The 12,305-nt window shown below is 54.7% G+C and overlaps 1 protein-coding gene and 1 pseudogene across 1 annotated transcript; one reads left to right on the forward strand and one right to left on the reverse strand.

The window, feature by feature from the left end:
• LOC115643451 overlaps positions 1-198 on the reverse strand; it is a 28,908-nt pseudogene extending 28,710 nt beyond the window's left edge.
• A 4,266-nt stretch (positions 199-4,464) lies between these two features.
• Positions 4,465-12,100, forward strand: LOC115643452 (butyrophilin subfamily 3 member A3-like). Its single transcript, XM_030547497.1, has 3 exons — positions 4,465-4,483; positions 4,733-4,873; positions 10,718-12,100. The coding sequence occupies exons 1-3, from the start codon at positions 4,465-4,467 to the stop codon at positions 11,242-11,244; spliced, it is 687 nt and encodes a 228-aa protein (XP_030403357.1). The 3' UTR covers positions 11,245-12,100.
• The last annotated feature ends 205 nt before the right edge of the window (positions 12,101-12,305 follow it).

The raw sequence follows: 12,305 nt of genomic DNA on the forward strand, positions 1-12,305 counted from the left end.
CCCCGCAGCCCGAGTGTGTGTGGGGGGCGGGTCTCTCTCACCTTCCCTCCCAGCGGTGCCCCCCCGGCTGGAGCTTCCCCTCTCCGGGCCGCAGCCCGGGCTCCGGAGTCACTGCGGAGCGACTGCGAATCACTTCCTGCCGCCGGGCCGGTGCCCCGGCCAGCTGCTGCTGGGTCCTAGCGATCCCCCCGGCCCGGCCCGGCCTGTGCAGGGCTGGGGGCAGAGTCCGACCTCCCCGGGCCGGGCAGGAGCACCCCAGACCTGGGCTCGGTTTTCCCTGATGCGCGCAGAGCAAAGCCGCTGCGATTCAATGTGTTTTCCTAGCAAACACTCGCTGAAAATACGCGCAAATCAGGAGCTGCTGGTGGCCGCTTGTTTCTAGTCTAGCGCGTCCCCTGATTTTCACTGGGACTTTTCAGGTGGAATTTTTAATTCTAAACTTTTCTTCGTATTTAGCTGAGTCTGTGGGCCCAGGTGACTTCCAATCAGACAGATTATTAGGGGGCTTTTCCCGCCACCCTCCCAGTCCCTGGTGCTTGTCAGCAGCCAGCGAGCAGCAAAGGGACCAAAGCCTGGAGAATGCCAGGGCCTCCCAGAGGATTCGGGGGGCCTGGGGCAAAGCAATTTGGGGGGCCCCTTCCATAAAAAAGTTGCAATACTATAGAATAGTATATTCTCCTGGGGGGCCCTGTGGGGCCCGGGGCAAATTCCCCCACTTGCTCCCCCCGGGCCAGGGCCGGTGCAAGGCTGTTTCATTCCCTAGGCAAAACTTCCACCTTGCGCCCCCCCCGTGCAGCTGCCCTGAGGTGCTCCCCCTGCCCATGGCAGCTCCCCCACTCCGCCCTGAGGTGCCCCCCTTGCAGCAGCTCCCCAGCCCCCACCTTCCGCCCTGAGGCACCCCTTGCTGCAGCTCCCCAACCCCAACCCTGAGGCACCCCCCATGCGGCAGCTCCGCCCTGAGGCACCCCCCATGCGGCAGCTCCCCACCCCGAGGCCCCCCCCTTGCGGCAGCTCCCCAGCCCCAACCCTGAGGAACCCCCCATGCGGCAGCTTCCCCCCCCACCCTGAGGTGCCCCCCTTGCGGCAGCTCCCCACCCCGCCCCAGCTCAGCCCTGCCCTGCCTCCTCCCCGAACACGCCATGGCCGCTTCACTTCTCTCACCCCCCAGGCTTGCGGTGCCTAAGCTGATTGGCGCCGCAAGCCTGGTAGGCAGGAGAAGGGAAGTAGCCCCGGCGCGCTCGGGGAGGACGCGGGGCAGGAGTGCGCTGGGGCGGGGAGGTCCCCTGCGTGCGGGCCCCCCCCCACTTGCTGCAGGCTGCCCTCCCCATGCTCCCCTGCCCCAGTTCCCTCCGCCTGAACGCCGGCGGTGACCGGGACAGCCAAAGATCCGGCCACTGCGGTTGTTGCCAAAGAAAATGGCGCCCCCCAAATCCTAGCACCCTAGGCAACCGCCTAGGTCACCTAAATGGTTGCACCGGCCCTGCTCTGGGCAGCCCCGGAGAAGGCCTTGTTCATTGGGGTTAGTTTCCAAGCAGGCATATCCCAAAGCCCTTCACACCAGCTGGGCTTATCTCTATACACTGATAGTCTGTTCCCCAGTGTTCCCCGCCCAGCTCTGACCCCGCAGAGCATTTACCCATATCCCCGCCCGGCTCTGACCCCGCAGAGCGTTTACCCCGTATCCCTGCCCGGCTCTGACCCCGCAGAGCATTTACCCCGTATCCCCGCCCGGCTCTGACCCCGCAGAGCGTTTACCCCGTATCCCTTCCCAGCTCTGACCCCGCAGAGCGTTTACCCCGTATCCCTGCCCAGCTCTGACCCCGCAGAGTGTTTACCCCGTATCCCTGCCCGGCTCTGACACCACAGAGCGTTTACCCTGTATCCCCGCCCAGCTCTGACCCCACAGCGTTTACCCCGTATCCTCTCCTGGCTCTGACCCCACAGAGCGTTTACCCCATATCCCTGCCCGGCTCTGACCCCACAGAGCGTTTACCCCGTATCCCTGCCTGGTTCTGACCCCGCAGAGCATTTACCCTGTATCCCTGCCCGGCTCTGACGCCGCAGAGCGTTTACCCCGTATCCCTCTTCCCAGCTCTGACGCTACAGGGCCTGCTGTGTCCTTGTTCCCCAGTCTCATTTCTCATTCCCCAGTTCCCACCTCCTCCTCCTCCTTTGCAGGCCCAAATACACCTGCAATGCAGGCCCCTAGTCCCGCCCCTGACAGCTTAGGGCCATGTTCCATTTTGGGCCTGGGGTCTTCATCCCACACCTTTTGTACCCCATGGGACGGGTAAGGATTGCAGTCAGGGATGGGCATTTCTTTGGTCTTCCGGTGTTTTTAGGGTGACCAGACAGGAAGTGGGAAAAATCAGGATGGGGTTGGGGGGAAATAGGAGCCCATATAAGAGAAAGACCCCAAAATCAGGACATCTGGTCACCCTACGTGTTTGATACCTTCCCTCCCCAAGCCCCTTTGCCCCTCCCAACTGGTTGCTTGACCTGGCTGTGAGCTAGGGGCTGACGCAATCGTAAAGTGCGCTCTGAGTAACACTTTGACTGTTCTTACCTGTTCCCTTTGTCCGGAAAAATCCCGCTGACTAGGCGGAAGCAACATCGCAGTGTCTTTTTCCCTGGTTTATATATCTTAGCGTCAGAGTATCAAAAAGTCAAACCCCAAATTCTACCCCAGGCTAACAAATAGACCTAGATACTAACTGATTTCCTGGCCCGGTGTCAAAACGTCATTTGTATCTGAGGCACCTGTGTGGGCTGCCTTTCTCCACTCTTATTTTGCCTCTCAATCCAGCCCTTGGTGCTTTTTCGCACGTCACTGCTTGTGTGTGGAACTTGGTGCCCAAATATTCACTGAGGGCCGTATACAATCGCCTATTAAATCCTTCTCAGAGGCAAAAGTCTACTGTCATTTTTACTGAACATAAGAATGGCCAGATTGCCTCAGACCAATGGTCCAGCTAACCCAGTATCCCGGCTTCCCACCGTGGCCAGTGCCCCAGAGGGAATAAACAGAACAGGTTAATCACCTAGTGATCCATCCCCTGGCGTCCACACCCAGCATTGCCCCAGAGGGAATGAACAGAACAGGTTAATCATCTAGTGATCCATCCCCTGGCGTCCACACCCAGCATCAGGCACTTTAGGGACACCCAGACCATGGGGTTGGGCTAATAACCATTGGTGGACTTAGCCTGAGGAACTTAGCTAACTCTTTTGAACCCCGTTAGAGTTTCGGCCTTCACAACCTAATGAACATCTAACTTCTACTTAAGCTCCAAGCTTCATTGATTTCAATCCTTGATTTGACTGGAAGGTAGCAGTGCAAGTGGAATTCAGAAACCTTGTCAGCATTCATCCCTAATTCCCACTCACTGGGGCTCTGATTTGAGCGGATCAAAACATTCAGATGTCAAAAGACGACTTCTCTGTGACAATGTGTGCAAAAACATTCCCACTGTCCCCCGGAGTTCCAGCTTGGACCCACACACGGGTTGTTCTGGGCCAAGGCTGGGCTCTTGTGTAACCCCCCACCCCCCAGTACGGTCGTGTGGCTGGTTTCAAATCTCGCTCCCCTTCCATGGCGAGAAAGAGATTCGTGGCAATATGAACAGCCGGCGTCTGCCTGGGTCTGCAGACAGCCCCCCAGGACTGCGAAGCACAGCAAGCATTACAACCTGGGTGGGTCTACTAGCTAACTGGGGGGTGGGGGGGGAGGGATTTTCTGCTTTTCTGGATTCTGCTGGATTATTGGCTTCTCTTTGAGGTGGTTCACACTCCCTGCTTAGAGAGGCACCCACTCTGTAAGCAGGTATTTAGCATCCACCAGCAGCCAGCCTGCCCCCCCCCCCCATACACCACTCCCCCTGGCCAGCCCCATCAATCAGCTCCTGCCCCTCCCTCCCACACTCAAGGGAGGGGGTGGAACTGGGCAGGAAGAGGTGGGGCCTTGGGGGAAGGGGTGGAGTATGGGGCAGGGCTGGGGACAGAGCAGGAGTGGGGTGAGGGACTGCCATGGGGTCTTGGGCGACTGCACAGCAAGTGTGAAAAATCAGGACGGGGGCGGGGGTCATAGGTGCCTATGTAAGAAAAAGCTCCAAAAATCAGGACTGTCCCTATAAAATCAGGACATCTGGTCACCCTAGTGGGGTCGCCCAGCGCTCCATGTTCTGCTCCTCCTGTGTCTTTCTGGGTACAGGGCACTGGCTCTGAATCTCTTACTGGCACGGCGCCCCACCCCGCCCCACCCCTCGGCGTTTTCCTGTCCAGCCCGTGGGCCCTCGGCTGCTGGGTGGGACCCAGGACACCGGGGAGTCCCCAGCTGAGCCCTGCAGGGTGAGATGCTGCCCCGGGACTAGGGGGGTTTCTCGCCCTCGTTGTAGGGCCCTAGTGTAGACAAGATGCTGTGGTCGGGACGGAACCAAACCAGGACCCCAAAGCCACCCACGCCCTATGTTGGGGACCACAGCAGGTGACTCCTCCTCACCCCATTTGTGGGGACTCCCCCCGCCCTTCCTGGGGGTCGTCCCCCCATACTGCTGTCTGGCAGCGCCTCCTCCTTGCTGACCCCCACTCCTGCCCCCCTCCGCCCCTGTTTTACCCCCAGGGAACGGATTGGAGGGGTGGGGCATCAGCTGCTGCTACTGAGGCTGCTCCGGAGTCCGGGCAAAGTAGCCAATCCGGAGCGGAACCGGATTGTGTCTGACCCCACGTGAGTCAGATCAGCTGTTTCCTCCTCCACCCCCGTGTGAGCAGCTGGCTGCGTCCGGCCCCACCGCACCCGGCTGGGAGGAGAGCGGAGCCCCCACTGTACCCCCCGGATCTGTGGGGGGGCCCCCCAGGAGCTGCCGGAGGAGCAGAGGTGAGGCTGGGAGGGTCGGTAGGAGCAGATGGGGAGTGTTTGGCAGATGTGGGGGGCAGGATTGGAGTCTCCCATCAGATGTGGAGGCAGAACTGATGGGGGAGGGGTGAGGATTGATTTGGGGGTGGGGGCCAGATAAATGTCTGGGTGGGGGGACCGGCAGAGGACTGAGGGGAGCTTGTGCAAAGAGACAAAAATCACTTTACTCACTGCATGGGGGTGAGGGGCAGCTAATTCTCACCCACCCACTGGAGGATCAGACACCAACCCCACAACAGACTCTTTAAAAACCCCACATGATTTGGGGGATCATTTTCCTGAATTCTGGCAGCTGACTCAGGAGTTTTGACCCATCCAGCTTGGTCCATTTTCCCCACAGACTCCAGGGCCGTGACTCTCCCAGGGGCTCCCGGCTCCCAGCAAACAGCAGGAGTCCGTGCCAGGAAGGGGACGCGGCCAGTGGGTGCTGCAGACGGGGGCTCAGGAAAGCCGGATTTACCCTGCGCAGGGAACCCGGGAGGAGTCTCCAGGGTGACGCTACCTGCCCCATCGCTCTGGTGCATTTCACACAACCTGCCCCTCTAGGCTGTGGGTGCAATTTGTGTCTCACCCAAATCACCCAGTGCTGGGAGGGGTCGACTACAGACGTCTGCTGCCCTCAGTCCAGACAGGCTGCGGCACAGAGAAACCTCCAGCCGGCCAGAGAGCTGGCAACTTCCAGGGTTGGTGCCAGCACCAGTGTGGGTACAATTGAGAAGCTCCTACGACATTTCCTAGTGCTCGAACCTCGGCCCCCACCCTTGGATTGCCCTGAAATCCGCTGGGCCTCCTGGGGCGAGGGCTGTGGCCGTCACCACGTTAGGGGTCATTTGACCAAGGGGTTCCCAAGCTATCGCCCCTCCCCAGAAAAGTGTTTCTGGAAGTGGAGGGATTATGTGACTGATTTTTTGCGGGCACCTGGGGAGTCCAGTCATGGCTCTGATCAGACCCCGAAGGGTTTGGCTGCCCTTCCCCCCCCCCGCTAGTGCCTGACACACATTAGCTCCTGGAGAAACAATATTAAAAATGTTCTAGGCCATAACGGCTTAAGCTCTCTGGGGCAGCTGGAGCCTCGTGCTCACGCGCTGAATGGATGATGCTGTGTAGAGTATCCCAGTGGGTTGCTTTTCCCCCAGCTTTCCCGTGACCCAGGTGGCTGATGGGAATGTGCTGTGGCTGATAAACCAGAGCAACCCCCCTGGCATTGTGAATCGAGAACCCACTCTCAGCAGATTCCCGGAAGTGGTGTTTCAGCCTGTTGCTGCGAGCTGCCTCTGTCCAAAGAGGCTTTTCATGTTGGAGAAAGATGCTACAAAATAACTCAAAATCGTTCAGTCCAAAAACTGCTGGGAAGAGTTAAAGGGATCTCTTGGAACTGGATGATTGGGCAAGACTATGGCAGCTGATACCCAATTGCAAAGTCATGCATGTTGGGGAAAAATAATCCCAACTATACACACAAAATCATGGTGTCTAAATGAACTGTTAGCACTCAAGAAAGAGACCTTAGGTTGTGTCTACATTACCACTTTTGTCGGTCAAGGATGTGATTGCAAAACACCCCCCTGTTAGGATATAGATAGTCATAAATAGGATATAGCCTGTAAAGCCTATACCTTAAGAACTTAGGTGTATTTTTATCACTTAGCTAGTTACAGGGTATAAAACCAAAGAATCAAAATCACAGTCTGCCTGTGTATGGCCCTTCTCACACTAGGATAGTCTGAGGCCTTGTTCTTAGGTGAAGGCCTTTGGCTAAGCAGCAGGGGCAGCCATAAGCTGGGAAGCGAAGGGTCACATCCTCACATTCCAAACCAGTCACACTGAAATAAGGTGCTATTGGGCTGTTAGGAAGATGATCCTGTCCGGATAGTGCCCATCACCGCCAGATACAGATCTTAAGATGGTTAAAGAAAACTTAGTTGGAAAGCATCCTGTCTGGCAAGAAATCCCTTATCAATGGTTGTGGTTGTGAAACCCTCATATCTGTATTATTTTATCTTTATGGCCACCACTTTTACCTTGTTAATCAGTCTGCTTCTGTCTGCTGTGTAATTAATGTTGCTAGGTGTAAATTAGTTAGGGTAGTGGAATATAACTGGTTTAAAAAAAGTTACAGTATGTTAGGATTGTTTAAATGTCAGTAAAATAATTGGTTACGATATAGCTAAAAATATTACTATATAAATTAGGGGCAAACAAAGTAAGTTTTATAATTCAAAAATAAAAAAACCTTGAATTTAAACTTGCTAAAAGTTCACTCCCATAAACATCAAATTGTTTGCACCTTCAAACTACAGGTATTGTGGCTCTCTGTTCACGCAAAAAGAAGTCAAACAGTAAAAGGGTGAAAAAATAAGCCCTTAACACCCCCCCCCCCCGACTGACATAAGTTTCAGTGGCAAAAGTGCCAGTGTGGACCCCGCTCTGTCAGCGCCTTAGAGTCGTCCTGGATAGTTCTCCGAAAACATCTGCTCCAGGGGCTGCGACAGTCAAAAAGGCGCAGAGAATGTTGGGAATCCCTAGGAAAGGAGTAGATAACAAGACAGACAATATCACATCGCCTCTCTGTAAATCCATGGCCCGCCCACACCTTGAATACTGCCTGCAGTTCTGGTCTCCCCATCTCAAAAAAGAGATATTGGAACTGGGAGAGAGCAGCAGACATGGTGACGGGTATGGAACAGCTTCTGTATGAACACAGGTTTAAAAAACGGACTGGGGAGTTTAGAAAAGAGACCACTAAGGGGGGATGTGACAGAGGTCTAGAAAATCCTGAGTGGTGTGGAGAAAGTGAACAGGGAAGTGCTTTTTACCCCTTCACATAACACAAGAAGGCATGAGGGGGGGCACCCAGTGAAATAAATAGGCGGCGGGTTGAAAACAAGTGAAAGGAAGTATTTCTTCACACAACGCACAGTCAACCCGTGCTATTCCTCGTGAAGGCCAAAAGTATAACTGGCTCGAAAATGGAATTAGATAATTTCATGGAGGATAGATCCATCAGTGGCTATGAGCCAAGATGGTCACGAATGCAACCCCATGCTCTGGGTGTCCCTAAATCTCCAGTGGGCAAAACCATCTGATGCGGGCCACTGTCAGAAGACAAGATACTGGGCTAGCTGGACTGTTGGTCTGACCCAGTGCGGTGGTGGTTATGCTCTTGTACAAATAATATTTCTCAAGGTGGTTGTGATGTTTGGTGGCTGTTGGTTCTGCAGCTTTGAGATGGCTGAATGAAAGGAAATACACGTGCAAGACTTTCCATTAATTTTTATCTGGCCTCTTTAGAAAGACATCTGTGTCTGTGTGTGTGCACACCTGTCATAATAAAAACATTATGATGTCAGCTAATAGTGGTAATGCCATTGTAAATGTGACAGAATGAAATCTCATCTAATGTATCCTGTTATTCCCTCCAGACACTCTGCCACCGGAAATGGACAGGGGCTTTTGAAAGAGGTTGTTGTCGTATACAAAGGGTGAGGGTTCACGTAGTGGTGGTTATATTTAAATTAAGAAAAAAATCACACATGAAAACATCTTTGTTAAAGTAACCTGGGGGGATGGATAGCTCAGTGGTTTGAGCATTGGCCTGCTAAATCCAGGGTTGTGGGTTCAATCGTTGAGGGGGCCACTTAGGGATCTGGAGCAAAATCAGTACTTGGTCCTGTTAGTGAAGGCAGGGGGCTGGACTCAATGACCTTTTAGGGTCCTTTCCAGCTCTATGAGATAGGTATAGCTCCAAATTTTCTATTTTCTAACACACAAGTCAAACACGCACTGATCATCAGAAACATTGTCATTGACCAGCTCCCAAACACCTTAAATCATAGATCAGGGTTGGAAGGGGCCTCGGGAGGTATCTAGTCCAACCTCCTGCTCAAAGCAGGACCAATCCCCAGACAGACTTTGGTCTCAGATCCCTAAAGGATTGAGCTCACAACCCTGCGTTTAGCAGGCCGATGCACAAACCACTGAGCTATCTCAGCCCACGTGAGTCTGCAATTAAGTTTTATTAAAGATCTGTGTGTGTTTGGTTTAATTACCACAATTATGTCAGTCAAGTATTCCAGGATCGTTAAAGCCGAATCCAATAATCATCCCCAGCAGCACTGATTTGGTTTTGGCGGCTTTCTAGGGAGGGGTCCGTTGTTAAACTGGAATATCAAGGAATCCCAAAGCCTGTTTCCCACAGAATGCTGCTACGCGGCCGGTGATCACAGGGGCACCAAAAGTTTGAGTGGCGCTTTGGAGAGCTTTCCCTTCACCCCCCTTCCCTGGTTCCTGTCACGCAGACAGAAAGCAGAAGTCCAAAGTGCAGGCAATGTGATGTTTATTGGGGTTAGTTTTAAGCAAGTGTATCCGTAGTGCCAGGAGGCTGGGGGGGGCAGGGGAGCCAGCACAGGGGGCCAGCTGGGACGCCGCAGAGCCTTTGTCTATGTCCCCATTCCCACCTCCTCCTCCTTAGCAGGCCCAGATATACCTGCACTGCACGCCCCTAGTCTCACCCCTTACAACATAGGGTCATGTTCCATTTTGGGCAGTCATTAGTCTGGGGTCTTCATCCTACCTCTTCTGTACCCCATGGGAGGGGTAAGAAGCGAGGTTGTGCGAGGCTTTTCTTTGGCTTGTAGTGTTTCTTACGCCTCGCCCCCATCCCCCTTGCCCCTCCTGACCGGTTGCTTGACCTCCTTAGTTTAAGAGATAAGAGTATCGAAAAGCCAAACTCCAAATTCTATCCCAGGCTGACCAACAAGCCTGGATACTAACCTGGTGTGATCAGATCACCACGGGTGGATGTAAGGTGACTATCAGGCTGCGCCACGTTAAAGATTTAGCTAGGGGTTGATGTGGATGGAGTTTAATCTGTAAGGTGACCACTTCCCTTCGGGATTTGTTGTGATGATAAGTCGGTTCAGAGTGGGGATGTGGTTACAAACACAACAGCATGAAATCTGACCTCTTTTATCCTCCTCTCCCGTGGACACTTTGCCATCTGAACTGGAGTAAAAACAGGGGAGAACCAGTCAGATCACACCGAGGGAGTGAGATTCTGAGAGGAGATTTTCTTGATATTAAGAGCAAATTCTCACGGGAACATCTTCCTAAACATGTCGATAAAGTAACAAGTCAGACGCACCCTGGCTAACAATAAACGCGTCCTGCCTTGAGGAGATCCCAAGCTGACATCAGACAAACAATCCTGACACTGGCCTCGTTGCTCGGTGCGTGCTCACGATGAGGAACAGAAATGTTTTCGCTCTCCGGCATCCGGACACCCTTAACTCTGCCCTGGGGTTCCTGGGCCTGTTGTGTATTAAATCAAGATGAAAGAATGGAGTGAGGGTCCTTCTACAGCATCCTCCCTTCCCCTTGGGCTGGGGTCTTTCTGAGCTCTCCCTTCATGCGGCTCCCTTCTCTTGGGCTGGGCGAGGGGCTACCTCCCAGGATATTGACCTTACTCTCGGGTCTGGAGCAGTTCCCCCAGTGCCCTGTCCTCCCCTCTTCTCCCAGGACAAGGAAGAAAGGACCAGCTGGGGGAGAGGGTCCCTAGGGGGGTTAAATCAGTGTCCAGCCTCATCCTCAGCTCCCCTACCTGCAGATTCAGTCTCTCTCCTCCATGTCTCTCCCGTTCTGTGTCTGGGTGTGAGACAGAGGAATCAGTCAGGTGCCCGGGAGCTCCCTGGGATCCAGGAGTGTCCCAGCCAGTCCAGGGCTGCCAGGGAGTGTGAGGAAGGGTCCCAGCCTCCCCCAGGGCTGGGCTCTGCCCTAACCCTCCGCTTTTCTCCCCCCCTCCCTCAGCGAACGTGACTCTGGATCCAGACACGGCCCATCCCATCCTCCTCGTGTCTGAGGACAGGAAAAGTGTGAGACGAGCAGACACGTTGCAGGACCTGCCTGACACGCCGGAGAGATTCGACACAAGTCACTGTGTGCTGGGCTCTGAGGGGTTCACCTCGGGGCGACATTACTGGGAGGTGGAGGTGGGGAATGGGAAGTACTGGGCTGTGGGGGTGGCCAGAGAGTCTGTGAGGAGGAAGGGACGGATCAGCCCTCGCCCTGAGGAGGGGATCTGGGCTATGGGGATACACGGGTGTAGGGGACAGTGTAATGTATACTATGGTTTCTCCACCACTGGCATCCGTTTGATCTCGAGTGAGACCATACAGAGGATAGGGGTTTCCCTATATTACGAAGTGGGGGAGGTGGCATTTTTGGATGCTGATTGGAAGTCCCTGTTGTTCTCCCTCCCTCCGGCCTCTTTCCATGGGGAGAGGGTCCTCCCTTACTTCTGGGTGCAAGGATCCCTGCTCAGACAGTGTTCTTGAGACAAGGGGGTGGGGAGACGGAGAGTGTCCCCCTGGGAATGAGAAAACGGGTTTCTCTAGCCTCCGACATCCCAACCCCCGTGGCCCCGGAGGGCTCCCATCTCTCCGAGCCCCTGGACCTCTCCTCTCCCCGAAGGAGCAATGCTCAGCGTGCCCATAAAGAGCCAGCTGGGACCTGGCCAGAGAATCTTATCACAGCGGCTGTCCCCCGGCCCGTTTCCCACTGTGCTTGGTGCCTCTGGAGGCTGCCCAGGCTTGGAACCAGCACCCCAGTCGGTCCAGCGCTGCCCAGGAGCGGCCACACCTGGCACGGGGCCCCCCTTAAATCTTTGGGCCACGGAGCCCCTGGCTGGGTGACTTCTGTGGGGGAGGAGTTTGGGGGTTGGAGGCAGAGTTTTGTAAGGGGCTGCCAGAGGGCCAGCTGCTGGGTTTCTGTGATGGGATTTTCCAATGCACCCAAATCCCCTTGTAATTCCCTGCGTGGGGTCCCTCCCTGCGACTCTGTTGGAAATCCCAGCTGGGCAGTGTGAGCTCTTCTCCGCGTTCAGAGCAAGCTGGATAAAGATCACACCGTACGACATCCTTGGGTTTTATGCCATTGGCGGCTGGCTCGTTAACCTCCTGCTCGCTCACCAAACCCTCCTTGCCATGGGGCTTCGTGGGGCTGGATGGCCACGGTTTAGCCGATGCCTTTTCAGTGGCAACGGGCCCTTGTGCCTGGCTACTAACCACCCCGTGGCATCTCCAGGAGAAGGAGGGGGCCTGATTCTTAGTCACACAAATGCCTCTGACACCACTTGGGCAGGGCAAAACGTCCTTTACTGTATTAGAATGTAAGAACGGCCGTACCAGGTCAGACCAAAGGTCCATCCAGCCCAGTTTCCTCTCTACCGACAGTGGCCAATGCCAGGTGCTCCAGAGAGAGTGAACCTGACAGGCAATGATCAAGTGATCTCTCTCCTGCCATCCATCCCCACCCTCTGACAAACAGAAGCTAGGGACACCATTCCTTACCCATCCTGGCTAATAGCCATTCATGGACTTAACCTCCATTACATTAA

This window comes from Gopherus evgoodei, unplaced genomic scaffold, assembly GCF_007399415.2.
Source record: "Gopherus evgoodei ecotype Sinaloan lineage unplaced genomic scaffold, rGopEvg1_v1.p scaffold_60_arrow_ctg1, whole genome shotgun sequence".
Lineage (NCBI taxonomy): Eukaryota > Metazoa > Chordata > Testudines > Testudinidae > Gopherus > Gopherus evgoodei.

Bases quoted from the DNA above. Each gene is read 5' to 3' on its own strand.
- LOC115643452 (XM_030547497.1), top strand. The intron at 4,874-10,717 runs GTGAGGCTGGGA...CCCCTCCCTCAG, and splicing joins GAGCTGCCGGAGGAGCAGAG to CGAACGTGACTCTGGATCCA.